At 40.2% G+C, this 25,742-nt stretch overlaps 1 protein-coding gene across 8 annotated transcripts in view; it reads right to left on the bottom strand.

The window, feature by feature from the left end:
- LOC141949451 (phosphatidylinositol-binding clathrin assembly protein-like) overlaps positions 1 to 21,646 on the bottom strand; it is a 33,282-nt gene extending 11,636 nt beyond the window's left edge. For 3 of the 8 annotated variants that reach the window (XM_074883086.1, XM_074883083.1, XM_074883082.1), the window contains exons 1-10: positions 21,148 to 21,644; positions 13,142 to 13,284; positions 10,511 to 10,586; positions 9,569 to 9,671; positions 9,292 to 9,385; positions 9,076 to 9,187; positions 7,876 to 7,982; positions 7,222 to 7,263; positions 2,877 to 2,962; positions 1,675 to 1,798 (exon numbers count right to left, since the gene is read on the bottom strand). In XM_074883086.1, coding sequence (XP_074739187.1) covers positions 1,675 to 1,798; positions 2,877 to 2,962; positions 7,222 to 7,263; positions 7,876 to 7,982; positions 9,076 to 9,187; positions 9,292 to 9,385; positions 9,569 to 9,671; positions 10,511 to 10,586; positions 13,142 to 13,284; positions 21,148 to 21,277 — 1,017 coding nt within the window. In that variant the 5' untranslated portion in view covers positions 21,278 to 21,644. Of the gene's footprint in view, positions 1 to 697; positions 856 to 1,674; positions 1,799 to 2,876; positions 2,963 to 7,221; positions 7,264 to 7,875; positions 7,983 to 9,075; positions 9,188 to 9,291; positions 9,386 to 9,568; positions 9,672 to 10,510; positions 10,587 to 13,141; positions 13,285 to 21,147 lie in introns of all 8 variants that reach the window. The other 5 variants (XM_074883085.1, XM_074883080.1, XM_074883087.1 and 2 more) reach the window with 3 other exon arrangements.
- Between the last annotated feature and the right edge of the window lie 4,096 nt (positions 21,647 to 25,742).

Genomic DNA, 25,742 nt, shown 5'->3' on the forward strand with positions numbered 1-25,742 from the left:
ATATGATTTGCATTTTAGGCTTATTAATTTATTAACCCTCAGTCCTGAAGACATTTCCCAAGAAATTTTAATTACAGTCTTTAATAAAACAATTATTCTTCTAAAGTCCTGAAAACAGAAAGATGATTGAAATTAGAGATGAGTATTTGTTTTATCAAAGCCTTAAAACCTCAAGTCACACCTTGATTTTTAAAATAATTGCTTTTTTAAACTATCTATAACTGCCTAGAAGTAAAACACTTCTAGACAAGCTGCACATTATAGGCTCCCTTCATAGTCACTCAGAGAAACAGGTCAATGGACCTTTGTTCAGGAAGACCCATCTCTTTCTACTGTGAGGATCTCTTCATAGTTCAATTCAGATGTTCAGAAGTCAGACTGACAATGTGCATCATAGTAACAACCATGTGGTGTTGCTCTTAAACTAGTGAAATAAAAACTTAGTTTATGTTAATTTTAGGTTGACATCCCTTGTTACTTCTAGAGAGGCCCACCGCATTTATACAGCACAGGTCAAAGCACATGCTTCTTGAGGAATACTTACATTCCTCAAGTAAAACCTTGAGTGAGCTTGCAAGCTTCCCCGCCCCCAAAATGAAAAATTCTGTCAAGTTCAGCAGCAGGTAGCAAGGCACACTAAGTTTGCAGTCTAATAGCAAAAAACATTCTTCACGTCGATTTGAAAAATATGCCTTACACCAAGTCAGGAAAGTGGAGAATCTTCACTAGACCTCCAGAGATGAAACTCAACTCTGCATGACCATCACAGTTTATTCTCAGACTCCAAATAGTTTTAAGGCTCTCAATGTGGCCTCCAGAAGACACGAGCAGAGTTGCTTCATCGTTTAGGTGTGTCTAGAGATGTTAAATCAACACAAGAAAAACTCCCAACTGTCCCAGGCACATGCGAGTGGGGCATGACAGAACTACAGGTTCAGCTTTCAGCAAGAAAAGCATCTTGCCTTGTTCAAGATTTTATACTGTGTATGTTCTCAAACGGGTCAAAAGGATCTGGAGGACCAGAATTCAGGCCTTAAGAGAGGGATGTTACTAAGACGACTACTCAGCAAGTACCAATGAGCAAAGGAAAGCACATTAAGGAACCAAGAGAGAACACACCAATTTTCTTTCAAATGTGTTATTATTCACAGTCTGTAAGTTATAACTAAATACATATGATTTCAAACAGTTTTTCAAACTAAATTCTAGAATTATAAATAAGAGCGGTTAAACGTGGGCACAACTATAGCATATATTCTCATTATGAGCAAGACAACTGAAGAATCACTAAAGCCATATTCCATACATCATGGGGAAAAATAATTCCCTCCTATCAATAACCAGTCTTACAATAGCAACACTGTATAATCAGCTGCTGAATCTAACCTACCTAGAACAGCTGTATACTCATTTTTTTGAATCTCTGAGATAAATAACAATCTCTTGTAAGGAGGAATGTAAGTTATTTACATCAGCTGGCTGCTATTCAAATCATACTCCTGGTAGAAGGGTCACCACATACTGGCAGCCATCACACCTGCATCCTACAGAATCATGTCTTTGCCTCTTTAAGATGAGAGTTCCCATACACTATTTTAAGTCTAACTTGGTTGTCATCTGCATCCAGTTAAAAAAATAAATCTCAGAATACCAATTTGTAAAAAAATATAGTACCTTAAGTGCCTGCAGTCTAGCTTGTTCCTCCTCCAATGCCTGCTGCTTTTCCTTCTCATCCATCCTGCTAAATGACATTCCTGTACTGGCAAGTGTGGAAACAGCACTGGATAGGGCACTAGCTCTAAAAACAGTAATAATTAAAAAAAAGTTTTATTAAGAAAAACAGTCAGGTATACATCACTTCTACTTTAATTACCAAGTGCCTTACCTAGTTGTGCGTCATTCCCCCTCCACACCAGTCTTCCCTTCCCTTACTCTGATACAGAAAAGCAGACACCCCAATAATGAGGGAGTCTGGTGAAAAAGCTGCATGAGTAAACAGGATTATGCCCTCAAGTTTCAGCAGGTAGGAACAGGAAAGTGCAGAACATAACAGTTGTCTTTTTTCTTTAAGGTCATATAGAGTAGACTGGAATTCTATTCCATTCAAGTGGCAGAGGCACAGAAAGCTTTTTCGTACATATTATACGTATAACAATAAACAGAGCACAGAAGTTACTCCCTACATTGTACACTTCCTAGCAGGATACTGTGGTAGTGAATCCTCAGATACTTTAAAAAAAAAAAAAAAAAAAGTATCTGAGGAGCAAGACAGAAAACTCACGTAGCTTACACAGATACATTTATCAGTAGTTACCAAGTTTCTGTGGGAGAATGCCTATGCCGAAAGAGATCTCTCAGTCTTTGGTCAGAAGTACTGTTCATATATGTTGATACCATACTTGACAAAGAATAACAATTCCTGTCAGCACAAAGCATCTAAGATAATTTGGCTGTTCTGAGAATGGACTGAAGGACTTTTATAAGCAGGTTAAGATAAATTCATGGTCTGAGAGGCAAATAATTGACAATAAAGATAAACACTGTCCTATCTTGGGTAAAAAGAGCCTCAAAATCCAAATACCTTAGAAGTCTTAGAAGCCAAAGGACTTCAAACAAGTAGAAAGAATAATATACAAGGTCTCAGCTCACTGGTTTATTACAGCATAAGTTTGTCAGAGACACAAGCGGACACACCTAGATTTCAAATGTGACTAAGCTATCAGACTACTTACTAGATGCTTCATTTATACTTCTAGGAAGATACATTTGGAAGTGAATAAAATTCAAGGACACCAAGCGACTGAATCCTGAAAATTCTTAGTATGAAGATGACAAATCGTAAGTATAGGCATCGTTGTAATTCATTGGGTGCTCACCTGCTGGCAGCAGAGACTTCTTTTGTTTTCTTCCCCTCCACAGAAGCCAAATGCTGTTCCAGTGCTTCAAGCAAGCTGCTGGGTGCCTGAAGTTAAAAGTATTTATAAAACACTGCTTCTAGACAATACATCATTGTTTCCCATTCACTAAAAACAAACAAAAACCCACACATCAATAACTGTGCCTTTGGGTTTTGCAGACATCCTGCACTCCTGAATTCCACCTACCCCAGCTGTGGTTCTTTAAAAGGAGTAGCACCACAGAGACATAAGGAAGGATTCCCCTAAAAGTAGGTCTGCTTCTGTGTACGCAAGTTGCATTCTTGTTTTTGGCAACGTATTTGCTATGTTAAGATCAATCCAATAAGTCACAGCTGATTAAGCAGTATTCCCTTAAACTCGCAAAAGTACCAAAATGAAGCCTTTGCATTTCTGATCCCCCTTTCCCCATAACAACAAGCTAATCACTTTTCATTCAAATATTTACAGTCAAAGGCTTGCACTAAAAACACTTGACTACAGCAGAATGTTATGTTTACTAAAAAAAAAGGCAATCAAATTCAACCTGATCCCAACAATACTATTGCAGATTGAGTAGCTATGCAACACATGACTACACAGCAAACTAACTCAATTATTCCAAAGCCTTTGGTAGTCTAAAACATTAGAAAATAGCAACATCACTTCAAATAAAGTTGTTTTTTGGTGAATTCCCACCCCAAAAAAGTGTTACCCATGAGAAGTTTTTAAACATAAAGCTGTTTTTTAAAGCAATTAAGATTTCAAAAACTAGGCTTCTCACCACTGAAATCCAGCAATAAGTCAGGCACGAGACACCTCAGCTATGATTTGAGACACCTAAGTGAGTTTTAGGTGACCAATACACATAAGCTTACCAAGAAATTTTAGAGCACAGCCATGACATTATTCAGTACCTGAGACAAAGATTTTAACTGATAGGTAACAGAAAACAAGTTTAAAATATACGGATTAAGGCACACCATAGTTGCTTTGATTCCTACAGAAACCAAGAAAAAAGCACCAACCATAGCCTGCCTTCTTTCTGCCATATACCTGTGTCCACTACAGAAATATTTCTTCCATACCAAAGGAAACAGCTTCAAAGCTCAGAACAAATTTGAACTCATCTCAATTACACAGTCTTAGCAGGAAGTAAGATTTCTCTAGATCACCCTATAAAAACATCCATCAAGTAAAATAATTAGGCTGTCACTTTTGGAAGAGTTCACTGCCTTGCAATTCTAGCCACATTGCTCTTGTGGTTTTTAACTACATAGTCCATACTCCATAAAACAAGTAAAATAAATCCTACTGCAGATTCAGATGAAGGGAATAGACCTCTGAAGTTTTAATTTACTTGCCAGCTCAGTCCTCCTCATCTGGCAGGGTTTCAGAGACATTACGCCTCTCATTACCCCTTGCCAACTTTCAGTAGGTAGAACAGATAAGATAAGCATTGTTTGGAAGAAAAACAATCTTGCCCTTCCTAGCCCAAAAGCTAGACTAAAGTATTTCCTGGAAAGAAGAAACATATTAATCACACAAGGTTTTGGCAGGTTCCCCTCTAAAATACTGAGCACAATTCTAGCTTCCCACATTTAGTGAAGGCCAATTCAAGCTACAAGAGATGCAAAGAAAATCAGTAAGAATAATCCTATAAAACTGCTTGGCTTAACTTTAAGACCTGAGTTGGTATTTCTTTCTATAAATAGAGCTGAGTAAGCTAAGACTGTGTAGTTACCTCAACTGGTCATGAATAAATTCAGCATTCAAACTAGACAGCTGAACCCCAAGGGGGACAACATTTGGAAATGCTCTTCCTGAAAGGTGTGGGGGGGGGGGGGAGGAACAAAACCCAAAAAAACCCATACTTTTACCCTTCAGGAGGAACAATAGCTTGCAAAAGGCACTGTGTGACACAGACAGACAGACAATCTTTATAGCAGGAGACTATACCCTAATTCCAGAAAGTTTTTCCTGGTTGTCTTTTTTCAAGGCCACTCTAAACCTTATCTGTATGGAAAAGCATATTCTATATTTATTGTTTCTAAAACCCTCTAAACAACCCCCTCATCAACCATAAAACCTAAAACCAAAAAAACCCAGTAACTTCTCTGAACTTTCTCATTGCTGCAGACATTCAACAAAACAAAGATGAAATTTTGAGTGAAGAGATCTTAGCAGTTTTATGTCAGAAGAGATGCCTGGGCTAATACAGACATCATAACTTGAAAAAGACAGTATTTCATGACTCAGCCTCCCTCCCCCCACCCAAAGACATCTGACAGACTAAGCCATACAGAGAAAAATGACCCAGTTGCATTCATGAAATACAGTAACAGCTGTAAACAGAAAGTAAGCAACATCATTGTGAAACAGGGCACCTAACAAAAGAAAATATTTTCTTTATAGGAACCGGCAAAAGTGGCAGTAGTGTGAACATTAGAATCAGGGAAGAAAAACAGTTATACAGCAGCAGTAATAGTAAACCTCTAAAGAGATAAAAGCTTTGTTGCCAGGATCAGCTCAAGGAAACTCTGAAATATGCATACCCCAGAACAGAATATACACCAGAAATATAAACAAAGCATTTGGAAAAAAATTAAATATGGTAGACCAGAATAGAAATGAAAGACATGATCCTGTCAGAACTTATTTCAGAAACAGAAGCACACTGAAAATTAAATTTTTGTGAAAGCCTAGTATTAAGAAATTCTAGCAAATTCTTTTAATGTGGCACTACATGGACATACAATTATTCAACTCTTACTAAATGCCATGAAATTTACTATGGAAGTGAAATCCTTACAGTGGCACTGAAACTGCCAAAATACAGGGGATGCTGACAACTACCATCACAATTCAGAGAGTTGCCTTTCACATCTAAGTGCACTTACAACAAAACAGCCGAACTATTAGATAAAAAAAAAAAATGCTGTGAGGACAGTAGATATAAATGCTTACTGAAAGTTTCAGATATAAAAAGCAGCAAAATGAAACTAAATCCCATAATCTCAGTGAACCAAAAAAACCCTGAAGAGCCTTACAATGACCCAATTAACTGGACAAGTTCACACAAACCCCGTGAAGTACAACTTCAGACTTGAGTGTAATTTGATTAGCATAATACAGACCAGCTGAATACTGCAGTACTAATCAAAAGACAGAGTAAGATGCTAAGATCAAACATGAATAGACATCCAACTACTGTTTTCACTTATCACCTGCTCTTACCCTGCTGGTTAGTCATGTTTCTTTCCTACCACAGAGGCCTGTAAGTTCTTAAAGAGGTTAATATTAATTGCTTGGAGGAAGTATTAGAGATTTGTACTTTGAAACATTTGATTTCAGATGGAAATCACACCACTGGCAGTAATGAACAACACTGACAATGGAAGTTTGTGGTTTAGATTTGATTTTCATATTAAAAAGACACTGATGAAGTTCAGGTAAAGCTTCACAGTAGATATATTTTTACATGATTAACCCATGAAATTGAATTTTGTGAAGGTAGTGCAGGATTAGATGTGACTGTTCAAAAATTTACACATTAGATTTTAACTGTTTCACACTGACTCCACTTAAACAGTTTCAGTACTCTAGACCTCCGAGGCACTCCAGTTTATTGTCTGAGTCTGACAGATTGGCATTTATTCTACCCATCAGGTTACTGTGCGCTACAGAAAGAATACCAAGTACCTCTGTCCTAGGTTAGAAATGCAACGTCCCTATGAACTGAAGTAACTTGCAATGAATAACTTCTGTGTCCTTCTGTGGACTATCAGTGTTTTCTGTTCACCAGGTCAAACCATCTTTCTCACCTCCTTTCTGCCCCTCAATTTATCCTCACCAGAAGGCGTTCCCCTGCAATCCACCTTTTAGACTAAATGTTCCAGCACACGACCTGTGTTGTGCATGGTCCTCATACTACTGTGTAATATTGAAGCCAGCGTTGTGCGCTGATACAGAAACATCAAATCTATTCAGACCTCAGGGGAAAGAAAAAAATTCTTGACTGACTAGCTAACTGTAATCTTTAAGTGTGTTGGAAGACATTAAGTTACAGTAAAATGAAAGGTTTTCCTCAAGGCATGGCAAGGTGCTTGTGGCTTACATGCCACAGAATCCTCTGTGATAAAAACCAGAAGTTCTTGAAAAATATTTCCTGGGAGTTTTATTGCTTTAAACAATCAAAAAAAAAAAATCTTAAGAGCTGCAAAGCGCGAGAGGATACATTCTTGAGATGAATGATTACTATGATACACACCAACCTTTAAAAACACAAAGAACAAAATAATTGGGTTAATATGATATGTACACTGACCTGAGTAAGATCTGGAATGTCACCCTGATCAATTCCAACTTGCTGGGTTTACAAAAAACAGAAGGGAAAAAAAAGTACATTACTACATGCAGTGGCAATAAAAATAAAAACCAGTGATGTCTGTTTTTTATTAGACATAGAAACTAACATATTAAAAAGGGATATTCATAACTTTCTGAACTGGTACGAGCCTCACTAGGAACACACCTTAGAAATCACAAATGCATTAAACTACATCTCAAAGCAAACCCAACTTCCCATCCAGCCTAACTTTTTCATGCAGAAAAGCTTACAGGGAGCCTTAGAAACACCCACATTGCTTACTGGAACTACTTCTCCATTTTGAGCAGTTACAGTAGAGTACTGTATACACACTGTAACATTCAGCTGACACATTTTGGACCATTCATGAAATTTACAACACCACCTCAGAAAGTTTACTGTGTTGTCTGGCTAATAAAAAGATACCCAAGAATCTCACTTCACATTAATGAGTGTACACAGTCTTTAGAATACCTAATCTGTAGAATAATTCCTTATATAACAAAGTTAAGCAAACATTAATCCAGTTGAGAAGTTGTTATTATGAATATAGACTACTGTACCAGTACAGGCAGCTAAATGATATCCTTTCCATAGATGTAACTTATTTACCTCTGCTACTTTGAGGAATTCTGACAATTTGGTCATTCTGGCTAGAAATTTTTTGTAAATATCCAAGCCTTCTTTGCACTGGTTCTTCTTCATATCAAAATATCTTTCTGAGGATGCAAATAAAACTCTTGTAAGATAACAGCCTCCCTAGCAAATAGCTGACACAGTATTATAACAGTTAATTTGAGACAAGCTTCAAGGAGAGGACAGACAGGAGTAACTTAAAGCTATTCAGATTTTAAAGTTTACAGAAACACCTGACACCTTTTGTAATAAGTCAGAAAAATCAGTGCTTTTCTATTGAATATTTCAGTACATGAGAAAATAACACAAAGCTTTATTAAGCGTGGTTGCAAATCACTGCAATTGTCAAACTAGGTATTTAGGCGAATATTTTCAAGAAGCCAGCTTAGCTGGCAATGAGGTACATTATTTTATCATTTGAAAATATTCCTGGTATACATTTACATTTTTAGACTTTGTATCAACACGTTTTGATGTTTGTAAATGGGCTCAATATCCAAAAGACATCAGAATGGCTGCTGAAGTGGTACATATACTGAACTGACCTACCAAAAGGAATATCAACTACATCCTCACTTTTTATGGTTTTGCCCTATATACTTAAGAGATATTTCACTGAGTAAAAACTAATGGATTAACAGAACAAACTGATCGGATGTTTTCACTCAGAAATTTGCTTTAATAGCTTATTACTATTATTATCATCACAAGGCTTTGTTAAGAGCTCATTAATCTTTAACAAAAAACCCTACATGTCATCTACTAGGCTCATGTAGATTCAGGCACCAGGTAAAAATGATTAGTCAAGCTATGAAGAAAGTACGGGAAACCTGAAGTTGGTCATACTGCGACTATACTAAATACACAAAATACCAGGCATCTCACTGATACTTCTACAGCCCAACTGCCAAAGCTTATCCACTGCACGTTTATGGCATCTTTGTTTTAGCCTCACCAGTCACCCTGTTATCTCTAATTTCTGTTTCAAGATGTATTCTTCAAGGTAGAAGTGTATGTTTAAGCCTATGGTAGTTGCTACTGAAACTAAGATGGGCTTAATTTAATGGTAATGAAGCAAATAATTTATTAGGAAACTACAGTCAGAAATTGTCTGTATTCTTTAGTTCTCTCAACATCTTTCACAAAAGTTCAAAAGCTAAAAAAATTCTCACATACCTAAAAGATTAATAATCCCCTCATTGTATGCTGCAAAAAGTCTAATGGAATCTTTAAAGAGGAGCATAAAGGCAGCATTTATAACACCATTTGTTAGTTCATTTGGATTTGCCTGTGTAGAAAGCAACAAGAAAGTAAATTAGTATTTAATAAAATAATTAAACTCTCACTTCAAAATGAGAGTGTGTTACCTAACACTGAGCTTAAAGTACTTACATCAAAATCAAGGAGTGCATCAAGCTGGTTCTGTATGATTGGAAGGGTTTTCAGAAGCTTTTCAGCATTCATGGTTCGCATCACTCCATCTATCCTACAGAGTAGAAGACACATGTTTACAAGTTACCAAAAGGCTTCAGCATATTACGCTATTTCAAGAATATTATATTGCTTCAAAGGGCCAAAAGGAACACCAATCTATAAGCTCAAGAACAACTGGTATTTCCCTCCCCCTCAATATGAAAGACCAAACAAAAGAAGCAGTAACGGGTCTTACCCTCTTTTCATTTTGGTGAAGTCAACTGCTACAAGTCTATATGAAAGTGCTTTTTCATTCAAGTATCTGCTATATCGCCTAATGAAGGTAGACATATCATAGCCTAAGAGTTAAGCATTTATAAAAGTTAGACATTTCAAAGGAGTACAGTTTCTTTCAAGTTCTTTTCAAGAACTATTCTCATACTAGCCCATTTTACATCAACCTGCATAAAAAGCTCTTCATAGGCACTTTCCAGATTCTTGAGATTCACTGTTTTTCACCTTGAGATGTAATGTTACAGTTTCTTTCCAACCTGCTAAGATTATGAAAGCATCCACTGCAATTATGAGAATAAGCACCTAAACACATTAAAATATTAGGCAAGAACCAAGTAGCTCTTACTAAGAGGTACTTGAAATTAGACTAAAAATGTATTCCTAGTAAAATGCTGAAGATTTTAACTTATCTGCAATGCCTCAAAAACCACATAAAGACCCAAAAACATTTTCTACCACTGGCAAGTAATTAAAAGACTTCTCAGAGATTTGAAGGAGTTCTCTCTGTTTATACAGCACATCCTAGTTACCATTCCATGCATCTTAACAGTAAACAGTTACTCCTAAGACACTAAAATGCAGCAGCAAATAATAGATCATTATGTTAATATTCATCAGGTTTATTCTTGACAGCATTAAGAGTTCACTTTTTTAAATTTACAGCTATGTATGCACATGATACATACCTTACAGACAGATTTCTAGCACTCAGCTAGGTAACTCAAGAATCTCACTTTCCTTTTGTGTCTACATTCTTGGTTGGATATTCTTTAGTGACTCATGCAATTTAAATGAAAGCGTATTATGATTTGTAAGTCATTTGTCTCCTGGAGTGCACTGACACAGGCACTACCACAGAGCAAAAAAGACAGTGGAGTTATTTCCTTTAGTGAAAGATCCTTACCCTGCATGGCACTTTTGTCCAGGTAGTTATTTAAATTGAACAAAGTGTTTCGGGATGCAAGATACTGGATAAAGCGCTGTTGGTGAAGGAAAAGTTGAGAATATCATTGTTGTGAGAGTCAAAACATTTAAGCATATTACAGGAAAACTACACTTACATTGTAACTGTTTCTAGTAGCCTCTGTCAACAATAGAAACTAATTAAAAGGGAAAAATTTAAAGGAAAACTTGAAACTACTGATTAGCAAAGCCTCTGAAATCCAAAACTCTGTTGGGCAAAAATATAAATTTAAATTAACTGCCCATGAACAAAAGACAAATAATCTTAGAGGAAGCTGCTTAGTTTAACTTTGTAGTTTAGAACAAACAAGCTGGAAAACAAAACAAAGATACCACTTGCATCGCCCAAGCTCCCAAGGTTTGCATAGCTCTACTGCTGCTGTAGAAGTAGGAGACAGATTTAGTTACAAAGTTTAATAGTAATTAGTAACAAAAAAGCTTCTGAAAACATGTTGAGCAGCAGCACTGGGGCTATATATACATACATAAAAATATGTATGTTATAATGTAGTGATCTGACTAAATAGCATTTAAGCTTTGACAAATAATAGCTGGCTCTGTAAGAGACAAACACATCCAGACAGCAAGGTAGTTTTAAAAGTTTCTCTGCCACTGTTCCACACAGATCTCCTGTGATTGTGATTTCTTGACTTTCTTGCTTCTTTGTAAGTGTTCTAGTCCATAAAAGAGGATTATGATCAGTATGGCTTAAGGGACTCGTTACAGCTTTGATCTGAATCCCTCTGCTGCCACAGCATGCAGGGCCTGTTCCTTCACCTTTCATGGTGGAAATCCACCTGTCTGCCAGGTTTGACTATATCACACCCCACAAAACTAGCATTTTTTTTTCCAGTCAGGCTCCATATAACACCTGCTCTTTGGGAGCTGTAATGAGGGCTTAGCACAGCAACAAGAAAATTCTTCTCACTGGTACTATTTAAACTGAAAGCAGTACTTTCACCTTCCAAATGATTCCCCAACTTGTCACGTACCACCTCATCAGTAACTCTGTATGTGTTTTCAGCCTATAGCTATGGAGTTCATACAAGTCTACAACACGCAGCTTGCCTACCAATAGTTCTGGCACTGTTTTAACTTTTTATTGTTTTCCACTCGGTTTATCTGGTCTTTGTACATCTTAGTACTGCATTCAAACAGATACAGAAGAAAAACAGTTGGAACACGATCAGGAACAGAACAGTGATATTCAAAAGGTGTCTATACACATTTCAAAGTTAGCTACTGTTCTGAATCTCATTTTAAAAGGGCCAAGGCTAACTCTCACTCTCCAGATGTCAGGGGTCCTGCATTGCACAATGCACAGGCAAGAGGAGTTTTAACCCATTTTACCCTAAACTTCATCACAAGAAACAGGTAGTCGTGTTGAACAAGAAACTGCAAGACAGTGATTGCTCAGACAACATTTTGACCTTCTGCTATATTTACTTGTACTTAAAATAGAAGCCCAACAGCTGATAATTTTTCATCTGTTTAAGAAAAAGGCCTCTTTTCACATATTAGGAGAGTGAGGAGTACACTCAAGTTCCACCTGAAATGACAGAACTAGTGTTCCAGCTACATTATCTCAGCAGGTATAAAGGAACTCTTTCTGAAGTTTCAAATGCACCCATTCAAAGCTGAGAAGCAGTTTTGGTACAAACATAAAAATTCAACTCTTCTGCTACTACAAAACGCTGTATGGGCAAACAGATACTGACTGGTAGCCCACAACTTCTAAGTTTTGATTTTTTCCTATGATTCAGTTGTTTGCTTTTTTTCTTTCCAGTTTCAGTGTGTAGATATGAGCTTTATTGGAAGAAGAGAGAATAAAAAAATATACAAACTGATTTACACCATTCAGTTTAGCTTTATACTTGGAATAAATAGTGAATTCTACTTGATATCACCTTTTTATTTCTGCATATTATCTGTTGAAACTACAATGTAAGCACATAAGTAACTTGGGGAAGTGTTAACAAAGAGCACACTATGTTTTACAAGTTATTTCAATTAAGTTCACAGAGCTTTGGAGAGAGGAGGCAACATAAAAGTTTTCAGAGCAGTTTAATGGCTGGAAGCATTATATTTAAGAATCATCATTTCAGTATTACCAGTAGCCAACAGTCATTTTCTGGGAGAATGACTACACACCTACGTTCAGGACTAAACTGTCACTTGACCAAGAAAAGTTTTTTTTTTAATGGAAGGACTGTAAGAGAGGCTACATTTCTAATGCCATGTTATTGTCTGGGAAGCTTTAGAAAACTGATGAAATAATTTAAGTGAACTAAATGCAATAGAAACCTGTTTTGGAAGAACGTTAATGGCAACAACATACGAAGATTTAGCCCATTATACGATGATTTGACAGATCAAATATTCTAGCCACCATATTCCTCCTGCCTTTAGTAAGTATTCTTATTTGTTAATAGGTTGGCTGCACACTTACGGAGTGCTAACAAGACTTTTGCTGGGCTCTTACTGATAAGCACTAGCCTAATGAAGTAAAAGCTCATCAGAACTTTTTTAAAACACTGTCAAGGAAGCTTTAACAGAAGTAATCATGTCTTACCTCGTTTCCATACATCATGAGGTGGTGTGTTGTGATTAGAGCTTTGAAAACTACAACCCAGCTACTGTTCGCAGTTCTCTCGAAGAGTGTGTCTGCCAACTGTGGAATATTCACATTCATTTCATTTGTGCACTGTATTAGATCTAAATAAAAAAAAAAAAAAATCAAAGCATTACAATGAGTTATATGCTCAAAGAGGATCATCATGTTATTTTGTGTTTTTAACATTAGGAATTCACACTGGAAGCATTGGTTTAAGAAATAATTGAGCTATTTCACATTCCTCGCTCAAATTCACTGCATTTTACTGAAAGACTCCAAGTATGAACTTCAAAGGCATTTCAATAAGTTAATGGAGTCCCAGTATCTCATCAATAAATAACCTGCTCCAGTAGAAACTCTATGCCCAAATTACTGTCTGAAAGCCAGTGCAGATCTTCTGAATGCTCAATGCCTGAAGCCACTCAATCTAACCAAAGAAATGAAAAATCAGAGAAGCAAGGAAAAGCTGAGACATCTATACCTCATGAAATCAATAGGCAGCAAGTACCCTGCAATTCCGACCTAAGCCTGAGTACTGACACACATGACAGCAAATGAGATGCTATATACCTGTAATAAGCCTCTTCAAGAATTAAGAGCAAGAAGTTGCATCTACATACCTTTCCACTTTGCTAAAACAACCTAATCACCAGCCTACTGAGTATTTTGTGGTAGATCATGGCATGTCTCAGACTTTTGTACAAAAAAGGCTCTTTGTGTCCAATACTGATTATAAACTCAGTAGTAGAACATTAACTTGGGAGGTCAGAGACAGCGAGCTTCAAGTCTCTGCCTGAGTATCGGTACAAAACCAGAACAGGCTCCAGCAGATACATGGGTAAAAATCCTGCCTGGAATGCTAGTGAAGGCACTTGCTGAGAGGAGAGCAAAGAACTGAATCCAGGACTATTCTAAACCCCTCAAGACATGCACATTAGGCATTCATTCTCTCTCTGAGCTAAATCTGGCTCAGGTGTGATCAAAGTACACCTTAAGGACTGGGCAAGGCCAGTAAAACAAACATCCAGTTTGAAAAGCTTCCTTTGTGGCCTCTTAAGCCAAGTCTGCGAGCAGCCTGTTGGTTGCAGAGCAGCATTGCTGTTTATGTGGTTTGTCTGTATAAGCACTTGAAGAAGGGCAGGTGCTTGGGAAGTTGGGCAACAACTGAATACTGAAACAGCCAACTTCTTTGTCTTCTTAGCAGCATGGTGAGGACAGACTACATTATCACAAGCCATTTAAACATGAACTTTGAGATCACACACTGATAGTTTAGGACAAAATGCTTCATATAAATATTGCACTTAGAATTTATACCTGTTCTAGTGCACAGAATATATTACAGATGTATCTTAATTAAAGGTCTGTTTATAAAGAACATAAAGTCCTTTGATTAAGCATCACTGTTTGAATAATTTAATAACCAGAGTAATTTTAACAGAGTGAAGAGTTTTAGATAGTATCTTGTCGAGGTAGAAAGCTATAAAATGCAAATTCTAGTAAGTTACTAATTTCATTCTGATGTCAAAGGTTTCCAAATATGGACAAAAGACAAGTTGGGATGAAAACCTTCATCCTCATTAGTAACATACAAAAATGCTGAAATAACTGCATAAAAAGAAGAGCCCTGAACAGTTTTAAGCTGTACATCAAAACCTTATTGTTGAGTAGTATTAAAGTATTTCAGTATTTACAAAAGTGAAGATTCTCAAAACCAAGTCATTTGATAGATGCTGCTCACCACTCATGGCTGTATCATCATCAGATGCTGTGTCAAATTAAGTAGTACTTTAAAATTTGTAGAAAACCAAACAGTCCATAGACAATTATTGCCCCAATTCAATAATTTATAAATAGAGAAAACTTGAATTTTAATTCAACAGCCTCATCCACTGAATGAGAACTTTGTTATGCCATTTCTAATTCTCTCAAAACACATTAAGGCAAGTAAGTCTTCCTAAACCAAATCAGTTCATAAGCAAGCATTATAAAGCCACTGCTGTTAGATCTTGCTTAGTATTTTTCATGTAACCAAAGTGTCTGTAACCACCACAGAAATGTTACAGAACTGTTACCAAGTCCTACTCTCAGTTTCTAAACACCAACCAACGAAAATGCCAACAAAACCTCCACAAACTCTGTACCGAGCCATACCTATAATATGTTACCTACTAGGTAACAGTTAAAGAAATTCCATTGATCTGATAAGGTCAAAGACCACACAGATAGCCTATTGAAAATATTATTTGTGCACGAAGTCCTTTTTCTTCACATGACCACTAAGCAAGTCAAATTTTTCACTGAAGATTTTCAATATTAAGAGTGGTTATTAAAGAATAGATGAAACCAGGAGGGAAGATCAGGTTAAAAACAAAAAACTTTCTGCTCTCAAGTCAAATTAGCCAAGCTAATTTCATTCATATTTTGCCAGCACTCTCCAGAGACTTTGATCTTGTCACCTTCCCTCAGATAAGGTCTACTACCAGCAGCTATTCCAGTACACCCTAAGATGATGCTGAACACGTGGGAGATCCCTTGCATATACTTATGTCCAAGACTGGTATCAAATGTGTTCTTGTAGTGCTGCTCAGGCACAATGTGACAGAAATCCTCCTGTTAGCAACTATATCAAATGTTGTAACTGATCACCTCTCCTTAAGCCACATATCCATAAAAAAAAACCTTTGGCTTATCATACCATCATAAAGGTTTATTACCACAAAAAACCATCCAGATGATGCTCCCCTTCAAAAGGGATCAACTGCCTTCTGCTTTGGCCTACAAAGCAGTCTTCCATCAAGTGCCAGTAATAGAGTGGAATTTCACAGACCTCTGGTGCATTTCAGAAGCTCATGTGTTACTGTTTTATTCTACAGTGTGGTTCCATGTGATTGAAAAGCACAGTTCCAGTAATTCTGTAAAAGCGCTAGTAAGGTTTTCTAGCGTGTGCTACTCGCTTCTGTAAGGTACGAGCCTGACCATTTTAAAAGGCAACCAAAAGGAATACTCAGAGTCTAATTCAAGCTGTGCTTGAGGTTAGAGGACCTGAGTGAGCTGCAAGTCCCACGCACTTTAGACACATGCTGGAGACAACACATACTGGCTCCCCTGAAGACAATTTTTATTGAGGACACTTAGCACAATTGTGGTCTTTGGTTTCAAAATCTTCTTGAATGCACAAACACATAAGCCACAGTTGCCAGTATAGAAGAACACACACCTAGGCAAACAAAACACCTCTAAAATACTAAACTAAGAATGAACAGTGGGAAAAAAATGTTAGTGCATTTTATAGACCAAAACTGGACTTTAAGAGTGTCTTGCAAAAATATAAGTTTAAAAAGACTCTTTAATAAGGCAACTCAGGGCAATTTTTTCTATTATTATTTCACAACCAGTAATAAAGCTATCATCACATTTAAATTCTAGTAATTGAGATGCATAAAAAAAAGCAAGTGTCATTTCTCTATTATGATTCTTCTAAGTCTACAATAGGAATATCTACATAGAAACAACTGTATGGATCTGTTACAGCTGGCAGCAAAGGAAGAAAAGGCTATTAACACCATACATCCGGAAATATAAAGGAACACACGCACCTGAGAGACAGCTGGGCAACTGCAACATGGATGTTGGCAGTGAAAACTGGAAATGTGTAGGGCAAGTGATGCTCATTTTCTTATCACACTACTTATATAAACACTTTACAACTCAAAGCATTTTGCCAATTACCCAGAGGAATCATTTCAACTGCAGCAAGGGAAACTGTGGTGCTATTTCTAGAATGGAATTTAGAAACATGTTAACATCACGCAGGAAAAGAAAAAAAAAAAATCAAACCACTTTAAACCATAAGAGTACCACAGGCATTTTCAAGCAGCCTGGAAAAGCTGTAGAAATCTCACTGCCTAGAAGAGTATTAGAATGTCTCTTCCAGAGCTTATCTGAAATACTGGCACATCATCTATGAAACCATACAACTCTTTGGAGAACAGCATGCATAAATCCAGATATTAGAAAAAAAAATTATATATTTCAGGCTTTTGTAAAATTATCAGCCAGGCACTGACAAAACCTGACACTTTTCCACTTTCAAGTAACAAGAAAGTCATAATTTTCTTGATTCAGGAATATCTCTCTCAAGAGAACTGTAAATACGTAAGTTAAAGACAACCATAATGGTTTAATATTCCCACATTTCTTCCGTTTTGTCACAGGACTCAAACTGCTCTAGGACAGATGTAAGAATTAGGACCACTTTCCTTAACCCTAGCAGTCCTGGAAAAAAAAAAAATTACATTTTCTTTTTGGAAGATGCACCATAAACTACAGATTACAAAAATATAAAGCAAAAGAACCACTTCAGCAAACTTTGTCAATGTAGCCTAAGGAATGCAACAATTCTTGCTGGAAGATGTAATTAAAAGACAGCACCTGACTGATAGCAAGAAATATTTTTATGCCCATGTGCTCTTATAGTGCAGATTTAATAGCAATCTTTAAATTTCATTTACATAACGGCTAAATCTGACCTTAAGTTACTTCAGCAGAAGCAATGTAATTCAGCTATTCTGTCTTACTCCCCCACTGAACAAGTATACATGATGGCCCATAAAGTTTTTTAAAAAGCTTTAAGCAACTTCTAAACAAAACCCACATTTATAAATTACAAAAACATTAACTATTTTTTGTTCAAGTCAAACTTCCTCAATTACAGTACTGAAAAGCTTCACAGATAACTAAAGAGCTTCAAATTAAAGACAGCCACCTTACTGCCTGTAGGAGAGTTCAAGAGTATTTCTTCCTATTGTATCACAACTTACATATCTCTGCAAAAACCACACTGCATCAGCATTCACCTGACAGTCATGAGCTCTAGCTGGAAAAGTAAGAACAGGGACAAAAACAACCCAAAACTGATAGTCATAACATCACGTTATTGGCAAAACTTAGAAGTTTGTGATGATTTTGTGGAGACCTGAACTTTCTCCTAAAGCAAAAGGCTTAAGAGCTTAATTCTGTTACATAATACAATTTTGCAGTACCCGAATTATCACTTCTTACAAGTTTTTCAAAGTTTGTATATGTACAGGAGTTTTAAGTTCTGATGAGTAACATTAACTACCTTCCCCTCCCCTGCGCTTCTTAAGTGGGCTGTATACAAGTGAAACAAGTTTTTTTTCTTTATTACTATGTTCATTTAAACATTTAAGATGCAATCAGTTTAGGGGGTTGTATTTTCCTAAAATTTGGTCTACACAAAAGTCTACTCTGCCAGTTACCAACCTGGCTACAGCTTTAATTTATTACTTTTTTATTATGGCTTTTCAATAGTTAGCCAAGAAGAGATACGTCACCAAAAGCAGCATCTAGCCCCACTCCACTGCAACCCAAACTCAGGAGGCTGAGGGGAAGCGAGAGGACCCACACTGGGAAAGAAGAGAAGACCTTCAGGTGCTCCACTAAAAGAAAAGATCAGCCTCTGTATAACATTTTATATTATCCTAAAATATTACAAAATACTACAGAAATAGATCTGCTGACTTATTTAGGACACCGTGACCTATTTAAAAGGAAAAAAACCCAAGTATTCCCATTGACATAGATTATGGTTTGGGAGTTTTTTTGTGATTTTTTCTGCTCTTCAAGAAAAATACAACTCAGCAGTTAGTAGCCAGACAAAACCCAAAACTCTTAAATACTAGTTCACACACTGCATGTGTAACATCTTTCCATAAATATCCATATTGTAATATTATAGTTTTTCTTGCTGAGGAAGCTTGGCAATAAGGGCATTTTAAGAATTAATCTGAATAGAGTGCACAAACTGATACTCCTCCACAATCCCTGATGCAACTACAGCAGCTCTCAAAAACATGTTCTTGGTGAAGCTTTTTCTTGAGCAGCAATTACAAGTAATACCAGATGGTGTAGCATTTTGAATGACACACACATGTAGCGACCAAAGTGCAACTACCAGTGTTTTGCATTAAATCCAAGCTACGTCTTCCTTCATAATTTACTTGAGTTGAAAAGTACTCGCACCGTATCTTTGAAAATACGTTGTGTGATTTTCCCAGAGATTACAGTACTTAAACTAGTATCTTACCTGCCTGCATTTAATACAAGTAAGTTTTGTGTACAAGGGAAAAAATAACAAGTATCACAGAAAGGCCAGCAGATGTTTGAAAAGCAGCACCTGGGTATACTCAATGAAGACTGGAGAATGTTCATTGGGATTTTTTTTTTTAACCCCTTACAGAGATATATGTGGTACCATATTTCACATCTTTTTTCCCCCACCTCACCAACACATTCCTCTATTTCAGATACCAGGTCAGAACAACAAGCTTTTTGTTTGTCTGAGACCAAAGCCTGAGAAAGTGAATTACACCAAAACACAAAATTCATCTGGACAGAAGGGGAGACTGACAGCTCTCAACAGGTTTGTATCAAAGGATAGTCAAAAGGCAAGGACAGACAAAGGCAAGCTCAGTTTATGGTGTTCTCAAGAGTTTTTCCAGGTTTCCACTTTCTTGTTTTGTGGGTGTAGCTTATAGCAGATGACATTATTTTAAGGACATCTTCAAACAATACCCTGTACCTTTTAAGCTTCAAAAGCTTTCTAACTATTGAGCAAACTGTCACCACTTTCTGGCTTCCTGTTATGTTGCCATTTCTGGATGCAAGGGTTACCTCATTAAGTTGTTCTACCACAGACACAAGACAAGATAACTTTAAAAAGGTATCTTTAAAAAAAAAAGAAAATTGCCAGTTACCCAATTTTAAGGTTTTTAATTTCAACACAGTGGCTGCAATATTCACTACCGTAGCTGGATTCCACTTGTTCAGATCAGTAACAAACGAGATACCTATTTGGTTGTTTTTAACTTTGATCTACATCAAAAGCTCTCACACAAGAAGTCTGTATTAACAGACAAGCATCAGAGAGCCAAACTATCCTCAAACAATACAACCGAGTATGCTTCTTCTGAAAGCTTGAACAGCAGACTCCCCTTAGTACCACCAACTTGAACAAGTCCTGCAAAACTACCAGCCTGCTCCCTTGACTTTGAAGAAACCAGCATAAAGCTTCATGTCTTCTTTCCTCTCCCTAATGGAAACACACACGCTTACTTCACTGTCAATAGACAGCGAACGGGTAAACTGCACCACATACAAGGTTTGAAGCATTCAGTGCACTTTTCAGCAAACAGTAACTTCAATTGCTATCCAGTTACTAAAACCTGAAGCAAAGCAACACCACTGATACTTCTGTAAATATCAAGGGTAGCTTTCTGCATCTTTTGGTACATAGAAAGGAGTTTTAACATATTAAGTTTAAATATATCAGCGGCAACATACTCTCGTTCTGGAGAGATGTATTGGTCCACCTTCGCCCTTCCCTTTACCTCGCTTCAAGAGCTGCAAGACAAGCTATGATTTTTCGGGAAACGTCAGAAATATTTAAACGGCTGCACTCCACCAGATACAGAGAAGGACGGAGGAGCGCTTAAAATTTTAACTCCTTGCTCACAACAGTAAGAGCACACCACTTAATCCACCTTTTCCCCAGGTGCCGGATTAATAAGCACTGCTGCATCCAGAGCACATAAACTAAGAAGCTCTCATCGGGAAGAGTTCACAAGGTTGGAATATTTTTGTTTCCCGGGCGCGACAGGGTGTTACAAAGCTCACTCCTTCCACGTGTAAAATAAGTTTTGAAGAGCAAACCAGTCAGGTTCACCCAGCTTTAGGCGACACCCTCCCCCCGCTCTCCAAGGTGCAAGCGGCCGCACTTGGCTCTCCCCTCCGCCGCCACCGCCCGCAGCAGGAGGGCTGCGAGCCCACAGCGGCTGCCCCGCGGTTCACAGCGGCTGCCGGCGGGCCAACGGCGGGCCCACCCCAGCCAACCCCCGCCCCGGGGCGCAGGCCGCAGGCGGCCACCGCGGGGTCCTACTCACAGTCCAGGTGCTTCTTCTTGGGGCCCATCACCTCGTGGGTCGTCGCCTTGCAGACAGCTTTGGCGACGGCCGAGCCGGTGACGCTGTGCTGCGCCGCCGTGATGCGGTCGGTGATCGACTGCCCCGACATCGTCGGCGCGGCCCTGCCGGCGGCTCCCCCCGCGGACCCGCCGCGGCGGGCAGCAAGGCCGGGGCAGCGGCTCCCCCGCGGCCGGGGCGGGGCGGGGTGGGGGCTAGCGCAGCGTCCCCGGGGAAGGGCGCCGGCAGCCCCCTCCGATGCGGCGAGGGCGACCGGCGAGTCCTCGCCGGGCTCCGCCTCACCGGCTCCTCTCGACGGCCGCCGCGGCGACGGCGGGGCTCTTCCCGCTGCTCTGCGGCGCGGCGGCGACCCCTCGCCTCCCGGCCCCGCCGGCTCGGCTGGCCGCGCCCGGCCCCGCTCTCCTCTGCCTCCTCCCGCGGGCTGCGCTCCGGCTTTCCCTTTCACATTTACACTCCCAGACAAAATGGCGGCGGCCGCGGCGGCGGCGTCAGGTGACCGCGCGCCCGCCCCCCGCTCCCGCCCGCCCCGCGCCCGAGGGTTGGGCGGCGCGCGCTGCAGCCCCCCGGCGGGGGCGCGTGGCGGGAAGGCGCGCTCGGTGCGGCCGCGTGCCCCGGGGGGCGCCTCCGTCACCCGCGACGTCAGCGAGCGCCCGGCGGCGCGGGGGCCTCTCGGTCCCACGGCGGGAGCCGCCTTCTCCGCCGGCTCGCTGTTCTCCGGGTGGATTTAAGAAATAAAAAAGAAAAAGCGGTCGGCCGACACTGCGTTCCCTGTGGGAAGAGAGGTGCCGCCGGTGTGCAGGGGGCCGTGTGCGGGCAGAGCAATGGCCCAGCAGCCTCCATGTCCCTTCCTGTGGGATGGGTACTGCCACGGAGCCTCCGGCAGCCACACCGGCGTCTGCAGGCTGGTGGGACGAGCTCACGGTACTGCTGCGTGCTGGAGGGAACTCCCTCCCTCTCTTGTGGGTTGCGAGAAAGAATAAAAGCTCCTCGGAAGAATTTTCTTTTGCAGACTTTATTTGCAGAAGCAACATCCTTAAGAAGAAAGGGCCCGAGGTCCCTTGCGGAGCCTGTTGCGTTGTTGTGTTTACGAAAGAGAACCCTGCTTGGGCTGTCCGCAGGGGCTGGGTGGTGTGCCCGCTCCTCCGTGAGGCTGCTGAAGAGCTTCGTGAGAAACTCCTCTGGAGGGGAATGCATTGCATCGCCAGGGCTGAAAACCTGTTAAACCGCAGTGGTGGTGGCCCCCTGGCATTGACCTGGTTTTGAGCTGATGGGTCTTGCATGTTTAAAGTGATACACAAGAACGAGGCAGGACAGGAACTGGGTGATGGGTCCAGCCAAAAATGGGGGGGAGGAATGGTAGTTCACTGTATGTGTGTGTTCACTTGTTTGCCATTTTCTGGAGAGCAAACAGGAGGGTGAGTGCAGCTTTTGCCAGGTGTGAAGGTGCTTTCTCTGATATGGACGCTGGCCCATTGCAGCTGGACCGTTACCAGAAAAACGTTTCAAACCACCATCAATAAGATGTTAATGGTACCACGCAAGCAGGGTTAAAAAAACAGCCTGGAAATGTCTGGTTCTGCAACTCCCCCGGTCCTCCTAGCTTGGCTGTCTTCATACCAGCTTATTACTTGACTAAAAATACAAAATAGGTTTTGTAGTGGGTTGACCTTGGCTGGACGCCAGGTGCCCGCTAAGCCACTCAATCGCTCCCCTCCTCAGCAGGACGGGCAGGCAGAAAATAAGATGGAAAAGAACTCATGGGTCAGATAAAGGCAGTTTGATAAAGCAAAAGTAACGGCTGTGCGCGGAAGCAAGGGAAAACAAAAGGTTATTCTCTACTTCCCATCAGCAGGCGATGTCCGGCTGCTTCCCGGGAAGTAGGGCCTCAGTACATGTAGTGGTTGCTCTGGAAGACAAAGGTCGTAATATTGAATGCCCCCCCCCCCGCTCCTTTCTCTTAGCTTTTATTGCTGAGCAGTTGTCATATGGTATGGAATGTCCCTCTGGTCAGAGCTGTCCTGGCTCTGTCCCCTCCCAAGATCTTGCCCACTCCCAGCCTACTGGCCTTTGGGGGTGCGGGGTGGGGGGATGTTGGAGGGACAGGCATGGTGCTGTGGAGGTGTGTTATCAACACCTTTCCAGCTACCAATACACAGCACTAATAGGGCAGCTATGGGGAAAATTAACTCCATCCCAGTTAGACCCGACACAGTGAGGGAAAAAATGTAGCATCACTGCTACTCAATCAGAACACTCAGTTTTCCCATGCCATTTCATGGAAGAGTATTTTTTTAACTTCTGCATTTATAGTACATTAATATAAGTGTGAACACTCATAGAAATAGAAGGTCTGCGAATACAGCAATAGTTATTTTAGGTTACAACTTTGAAGTAAAACCACAAAAAGTAAGGAGAGTAAGAAGGAGGCAGTTGAATATGAGTGTTATAAACAAAAATCTAGCAGCTTCTGACAGTCAACTCATATTTCAGGGTGCTGATTAAAGCTTTATTGCTTACATTATCCCTAAAGTGAGATGCTCCATAAATATGTGTGCTAGACTGCCAAACACCCAACCGTCTGTTACTGCATTACACGTATAAGAGCAATAAAGCAGGAAATGTTTGCATCCCACAGTACTGTATATTTCACTAATACATAAAAATTTCCTGTCTTTTCATAATATTTGTACAACACAGAGGACATTTTTTAAGTACTTCAGCACATTCCTTACAGGCAACTAGGTGACCGCAGGGAATGAGAACTACTGATACGTCTTCTTACCAGCAATTACAACTTATACTACATACTTACACATCTTTATACCCCACATTCAGATTTGTATTTATACATTCTTATTAACAACTATCCCCTGTCCTTTAACAGATAGATATTGTTCTCCCATTCCATAGTTTTCCTCCACTCCTCCAAATGTTCTTAAGAACAGGCTATGGCTTGAGCCCCATCTTTCAAGATGGGTGCTCAGGACAGGAGAAGCAGCATGTTTGATTGTTAGGCACCAACACTGGCTTGGTTTGGGTCATCACTGCACTCGCCATGTTCCTTGCGAAACTCACTCTTTGTTGGTTCAGATCGTTCCTGCTATGTTACTTCCTACAACACACAACTGAGATCACAGATCATTTTTCCCCCAAGGTTAAATCTCCTTGAGGCAGACACTGGGTCTCCCCATCCTTCTGCATTACCCACCAAGTACACCCAGGTCCTTGAGTGAAGACAATCCCATGAATGGATTTGCCTTTTCCCAAGGGAAGAGCAGTCCACACCGCCTTCCCCAGCCACTTCCCTATGTGCACTGCCGGACCTTATCTTCTCCCCCAGTATGTAGGAGTTTTGTTTGGGCAGGAACAGGACAGTTAGCAAATCCTCTGGTGTTAATCAGCTAAGTGGCTTCTGCTAAATTTACATCCCAGTGCTTCCATGCCCCATTGTCCAACACTATCAACATAGTCGTTAACAGTCCATTATATCTCTCAATCTTTCCAGAGGCTGAGTGATAAAGATGTGATACACACACTCAAAGCTGTTTCTTAGCCCAGGAGTTTATGAGGTTATTTCAGAAATGAGTTCCATTGTCTGATTTGATTCTTTCTGGGGTACCATGTTGCCACAAAATTTGCCTTTCAAGGCCTAAGATGGTGTTTCAGGCAGTGGCATGGTTTACAGGATATGTTTCTAGCCAACCGGTAGTTCCTTCCACCATGGTGAGTATGTAGCACTTGCCTTGGTGTGTTCATGGCAGTGGTTCCATATAGTCGATTTGCCAGGCCTCACCATATCGAAAACCCAGCCACTGTCCTCTGTTCCAGGGAGACTTTACTCTTCCAGCTCACTTGATTGCGGCACATGTTTCACATTCAGGAGTGACCTGTGTGATTGCTTCCATGGTCAGGTCCACCCCTTGACCACAAGCCCATCTGTATGTTGCATCTCTCGCTAGATGTTCCAATGTTTCGTGGGCCCATTGAGCTACAAACAGCTCACCCTTGCGCTCCCAGTCCAGATCCACCTGAGCTACTTCAATTTTGATAGCCTCGTCTACCTGATCATTGTTTCCATGTTCTTCAGTGATGCGGCTTTTGGGCATGTGAGCATCTACATGACATATACCCTTAGGGTAATGTTTTCTACCTGGGCAGTGCTGTCCTGCCACAATGCAGCAGCCCAGATGGGTCTACCCCTGTGCTGCCAGTTGGTCTTCTTCCACTGCTGCAGCCACCCCCACAGGGCATTAGCCACCATCCAGAAGTCAGTATAGAGTACTGGCCACAGCATTTGTTCAGCAATCTCTAGGACTAGTTGCATGGCTTTCACATCTGCAAACTGACTTGACTCATCTTCTCCTTCAGTGGCTTCGATGACTTGTCACGTGAGACTCCACACAGCAGCTTTCCCCTTCCAGTGGTTTCCTACAATGCAACAGGATCCATCAGTAAACAAAACATAACACCTTTCATCTTCTGATAACTCATACGGTGGTGCCTCTTGGGCATGAGCCACCTCCTCAGGCAATGCTCCAAAACCGCTGCCTTCTGGC

The sequence above is a fragment of the Strix uralensis genome, chromosome 13 (genome assembly GCF_047716275.1).
Source record: "Strix uralensis isolate ZFMK-TIS-50842 chromosome 13, bStrUra1, whole genome shotgun sequence".
NCBI lineage: Eukaryota > Metazoa > Chordata > Aves > Strigiformes > Strigidae > Strix > Strix uralensis.